Raw genomic sequence first — 6079 nt, 5'->3', positions numbered from 1 at the left:
TGGTCTTACAGATGCTTATTTATTTTATGTATATACATTCTAATGGAATGCAATGTAACATTCATGCTCTAGATTGTGTCTCTGGAGGAGCATATGAGTGTGCTATTTTACATACTAACACACAAAAACAGACACAATGGAGAATTTCATACCAACTCAGTCCTGAAATATGACAGCGGTGTACTTGGATAAGTTGAATGTACACCACTGAAATCAAATGATCAGCGACCAACCCTGGAGCAGAAGTGTCAATTCATCCAGCAGAATCTTAATTGTTCACTTTCAGCACAAACAGGTTGTTGGCAGTCAGGACAAACAGTCTCTCATTAGTGGCTCTGAATCCAAGTACGGGGTCATTGGTGTCCAGGTTGGCTACTTGTTGTTTGGCGACCTGCCCGACCTGCCTACCTTGTTTCCGGTTGAAGAGCACCGTGTCGACCGGCAGAGGCTGACGGTAAATGAAGACACGCCGGAGGCACTCACAAAGAGCTGCGTAGGAGAAGTTGGGGGCACAGGTCGCAAACTTTTTATCACGTTTTGAAGCCTGAACATAACCTAAATGTGGGATAAGGTGAAAGAATGAAGATTCATAAGAACAGTTTTAGAGCAAAATGGTAAAATCACAATAAGAAGGAAGTTTTAAAGCTTTTAAGACATTTCAAGGTGTTCAGAAACAACTTGTCCTACCGAGTGCATTAAAAGTAGAAATGTGCTCCCATATATTGTTGTCCTGGTTTGTACGGGTCTGCCAGAGCAGTGCATCGACATCGTGTCGTAGGCAGAAAGCGGGCATCTCAGAGGGGTCAATATTCACAGAGAAAAGGAACTGGTGGCTTCCTAGGCTCACCTAAAGGTCAAGAAAAGGCATGTAAATAACTCAAAACTTTCTGTGTGTCTAATATTTTTATTTTAAAACACTACCGCTTAAAAGTTTTGGGTTGCTCACTTTTGAAAAGACTTTTGCTGGTAATTTCCTCACCCCCATGTCATCCAAGATATCCATGTCATTCTTTCTTCAGTCGAAAAGAAATTAAGGTTTTTAAAGAAAACATTCCAGGATTTTTCTCCATGTAATGGACTTCAATGGGGACCAAACGGTTAAATGTCCAAATGAGAGTTTCAGTGCAAACTGCAAACGGCTTTAAACGATTCCAGATGATGAATAAGGGTCTATCAAGCGAAACGATCGCTCATTTAAAAAAAAAAAAGTTTAATAAGCTCAAATGGTCGACTCGGTTCTGTGATGCGGATTCGTCACTCTCCTGTTCGAACTCGTTAATCGATATGAACAAATCTTTTCCCGAGTCAACTCGTTCATTTTGTTCGTTGAATGCACCAAATGACACGAAAAAAGATTTGTTCATTTTGATAAACGAGTTTGAACAGGAGAGTCACGAAGGCGCATCACAGAACAGAGCAAGGCGACCATTTGAAACTTATAAAACGATATAAAACGACTTATAAAATGAGCGATCGTTTCGCTTGATAAGACCCTTATTCATCGTCTGGAATCGTTTAAAGCCCATTGAACAGTTTGCAGTTTGCACTGAAACCGTCTTTAGGACCTTGAACCGTTTGGTTCCCATTGAAGTCCATTATATGGAGAAAAATCCTGGAATGTTTTCATCAAAAACCTTAATTTCTTTTCGACTGAAGAAAGAATGACATTGATATCTTGGATGACATGGGGGTGAGTAAATTATCAGCAAAAGTTTTTTTTTTAAAAGTGAAGTACTCCTTTAAGATGTGTTTGAAAGAAGTCTCTTATGCTCACCAAGGCAGCATTTATTTGATCAAAAACACAGTAAAACAGAAATATTGGGAAATATTATTACAATTTAAGATAGCCCATTTCTGTAAAAATTATTTAAAATGTAATTTATTCCTGTGATAGCAAAGCTCAATTTTTAGCATCATTACTCCAATCTTCAGTGTCACATGATCCTTCAGAAATCATTCTAATATGCCAATTTGCTGCTGAAGAACCATTTCTTATTATCATCAATGTTGAAATCATTTGTGCTGCTTAATCTTTCTGTGGAAACCAATTTTTTGGATACTTTGTTGAAATTAAAGAAGTTAAAAAAGGATAACTTTAATTTGTCTTTACTGTCAATTTTGATCAATGGACAAGCATTTTTTTATCCTATTGACGACAAACTTTTTAACAGTAATGTATATGTTAAAAAAAGTTAAATGAAATCACTGAACTTAAATATACAAGCTTGATAAAAATGATCATTTTAGAAGAAAATTTCAAATGGCACTTAGAGGCTTTTGCATCTGAACTCTTCATTTGTAAAATGAACAATTTTGCCTATACCTTGTTGTTTTTTTTTATTTAAAAAAAAAACGATATTCTCTGTACTGTTGAGAGAAATAAAGGCTGGCAAGCAGAATGGATATGAATGGATATTTAATCATTTTTTGAGTACAATTATTCATTATACTGTCTGTCTATTATGCTGTCTCTCTAGCAGAAAATGAGAAACAAAAAGATCTTCATTCATATTCTCATAAAAAGATCCCATTATGCGCTCATCTGAAACGGCAGCAGGATTGAACCATCGAGAGTAAACAACAGCAATGCAAGATGGTGGCAGCTGTAAGTCAATCATTATAATCACAGACATGATTTAAAATGTCTCTCTAGTAATGAATCACATCAGTTTTCATATTGTACTAAAAATGATAAGCATTATGATTTCAATTCTCAAAAGTGACGTTTTTGTACCTTTTACACTTATCCTAAAACATGTTTGATGAATGCTAGCTTGAATATGCATCTTGCTTTGCTCACTAGTCTTTATGCACATTAAATTCAAAGCAAATGTATGATGACACCAAAGTGGTGACAGCTTTATGCTCAAATGCCTCCTAAAATTGCCCTAACTTTCATGCGGACATTAAATGCTGCTAAATTACCTCTAGAACCCTTTTCAGATTTAGTCTGGAATTAGTTTAATTGCTGATATTTATCAATGTACAATGCTATTCTATACTACAGGATGTATTTGGATACACACACACATGCATGCATATTTAAGAAAAAAATATTATTTATATATAAAATATGTATATTTATCTATAATATAAATTATATTTAAATCTATATACAGTATATACATTAAAATATACATTAAAATATTTCTTAAATATATACAAGCATGCGAGTGTATTTATATATATATAAAAAATAATTATACACAGTGCACCCACAAATATTATGTAAACACAAACTTTTATTTTGGATGCGATTAATCACAATTAATCGTTTGACAGCCCTAATCTATAATAAAAAAAAAATGTTTCTGAGCACCAAATCAGACTATTGGAAAGATTTCTGAAGGATCATGTGCCACTGAAGACTGGAGAAATGATGCAGGAAATTCAGCTCTGCCATCACAGGAATAAATTACATTTTAATAGAAAAGTCATTTTAATTGTATTTTTGTTTTATTTTTTTAATTTATTTTTAGAAAACATTTTAAAAAATGAATTTCATTTTATGACATTGGTGGTGGCGAGTAAGGAGAGTAGAGAGAGACTATGCATTCTGTTGTTTTTATTTTTTTTAACACAAGGAACTCATCAAGGATCATCACCAAAAAACTAGGGAAAAAAGGAAAATAAACCACTGTTGTAGAATGAATGAGAACATAAATCTGAGAACTCAAAACACGTGTCTGTCTATAAATACTATGAGAGGAGGAGGAACTGAACAAGGAACAGGTGGAAATTAATCCATAACCATGAAAACAATCAAGGGCATAATTGAATACCCAGGCAAGGCTGGAAACAGAAACGAAACAAGAAATGAAAGCCTAGGACACATGAACTGAAATATACTTAATATATCACAGACTAGGAATATATTAATATAGTAATATATCGCAAACAGAGGAACGACGTATTTATGTATCTTCATTGAGCAAGTGCAAAACATCCTAAAATTTAATTGAACCAAAATTAGGTTTCTTAAAATCATAATGTTGCTGCCTACCTTTTGGAACAACTTTTGCAAAGAGAGCTTCAATCACTTACGTTCTAGTTCTTTCTCCACTCATTTGATAAAAAGTCAACTACTCTAGACACTGCAATTATGAGGGTATTCTGAAATGTTTCCCTGTATTATGTATGAGAGCAAATGTAACAGACCCCCTGATCCGTTTAGGCCGTCAACAGCTTCACACAAAGAGAACAGGAGGTCATATAATGAAACACGTCTTAAAATAAAGGCCTTTAAAACCTCTGTTTCATTATGTTCAGTGTTACACTTGCTACTGTTTGGTCTCTCGGTGAGAGGTCGAAATGTGTATGGCTCTCCACAAATGGGCACCTGGCTGTGCCAGAACTGCTTCACAAGAACATCACACAGTCTCATATTTAATTCATGAATGCAGTGGTTGTGAAGAGCTCAATAATAAAGTTTGTTTTTTTTTCTGCTTGCCTGCTTGGCATGCAAATATTTACACTGAACCCACCACAAAAAAAAAAAAAAATTCTAAACATTTCATGTCAGGCAGCTGATTTCTTATTTCTCATTTTTAATCTATTCTCATTTTGAAGTACCGTTATTGATTCTTAAATCCCAAGAAACGATCTTTCAGTCTATGCTGTTCTTAGTTGGTAAATGAACAAAAAAAAAATGCAATAGGCTTTGACACTTCTGGAACAACGTCTCAGCTTTCAAATTCTGTCAATTTTATTATGAAATTCAAACGATAAAGACTGTTTTGGCATGAAACTATATAGTGCCTTTTGTTCAAGCAAAGCGGCAGTGCGAAGTGCACATAGCCTGATAATCTCTTCCGTTTCATTGCTAGTTTTTAGGGATGCACCGATACCACTTTTTTGAAGTTTGAGTCAGAGGTAGGGTTGGGTATTGTTTGAATTTGAACGATTCTGATTCCGATTCCTTGTTTCGATTCCGGTTCCTAACGATTCTCGATTTCAATTCTTTTAAGAGGCAGGGTCAAAAACGTTTAGCTAACCTTGCTAACCAACGGTCTTTCTGAAGGAAATACTCCTTCTGTCACAAATACTTGTCACAAATTTTGCATTTTGCCGAGATTTCGTTAATTTTTAGAAAAGTGAAGCCACACTTTGGACCGCCGACGTAAGCTACTCATGTTCGACTCGCGCGGTTATGCCAACACTTCCGGTAGACGCTTCTTCGTTGGTGTTGTCCAGCGGTTTCTTCTTCCGCTCGGCGGACTGTGAATATCGAAACTAGGAATTGAAATTTTAACTTTTGAACGATTCCGGGAAAAACAAAAAGTTAGTCCCGGTTCCAATCGATACTCGATTCTCGATACCCAACCCTAGTCAGAGGCAGTGCTGGGTAGTAAGTGATTACTTGTAATCTGGATTACGTAATCAGATTCCAAAAATGAAGTACTTGTATTTAGATTATATTACAGTTTAAAATACAAAAGTAACTGTAGCCTGAATACATGTCATTTTCACAAATGCAGTCAAATATTAATTGACTGATTCTCTCTACTACTACTTTTTTATCTTTTAAATTTTCCTTTCTAAATACGTCTACTGCTTGCATACATTCAGAAGGTCTTCCAGGTTTGTGGAATTGCCAAAGAATAGCCTATTACTTTAGCCTGACTTCATCATACTCATATTCTTGTCAGAGAATCTCTGAAACTCCTCCATAGGGCTTTGATTATAAGGCGTGTCTTAACCGAACCAGAAAAAAACAACAACTCTGCACTCAATTGGATAGTCGCAGAGACCTACAACCAATCAGAGCAACGCAGTAAGTCAACTACTTTGTTGTCAACTACAGAACTTACTTATTTATTTTAGAAGTAAAATAACGAGTGTTGCTTTTTTTACTTGGCCCTCCATGAGAGAGACCAAAGGAGAAACCACAACGACCACAGGCTTTTTATTACGTCCCATCTTCTTAACGACCGTCAGAGCCAGCTGACAAGTTACACTTTTGCCGAATCATGTAGGAAGGACGGCAAAAATATCTTTCCGATCAACAAATGCCTTGATTGCAGTTTTCTGTTTGTCTATTAAAATTAATGCGCTGTCGATTTATTTTATAACAGATGCG

General features: G+C 35.5%; 1 protein-coding gene across 1 annotated transcript in view; it reads right to left on the bottom strand.

Moving 5' to 3' along the window:
• nudcd1 (NudC domain containing 1) overlaps positions 1 to 6079 on the bottom strand; it is a 31287-nt gene continuing 25208 nt past the window's right edge. Inside the window, exons 9-10 of the mRNA XM_039678965.2 lie at positions 688 to 847; positions 1 to 555 (exon numbers count right to left, since the gene is read on the bottom strand). Of these exons, the coding sequence (XP_039534899.2) occupies positions 269 to 555; positions 688 to 847 (447 nt within the window). The 3' untranslated portion in view covers positions 1 to 268. The remainder of the gene's footprint in view (positions 556 to 687; positions 848 to 6079) is intronic.

This window comes from Pimephales promelas, chromosome 18 (assembly GCF_988280905.1).
Source record: "Pimephales promelas chromosome 18, fPimPro1.hap1.1, whole genome shotgun sequence".
Taxonomy (NCBI): Eukaryota; Metazoa; Chordata; class Actinopteri; order Cypriniformes; family Leuciscidae; genus Pimephales; species Pimephales promelas.
Note: the sequence above shows the minus strand (reverse complement) of the source record. Positions and strands in the feature narration are given on the sequence as shown.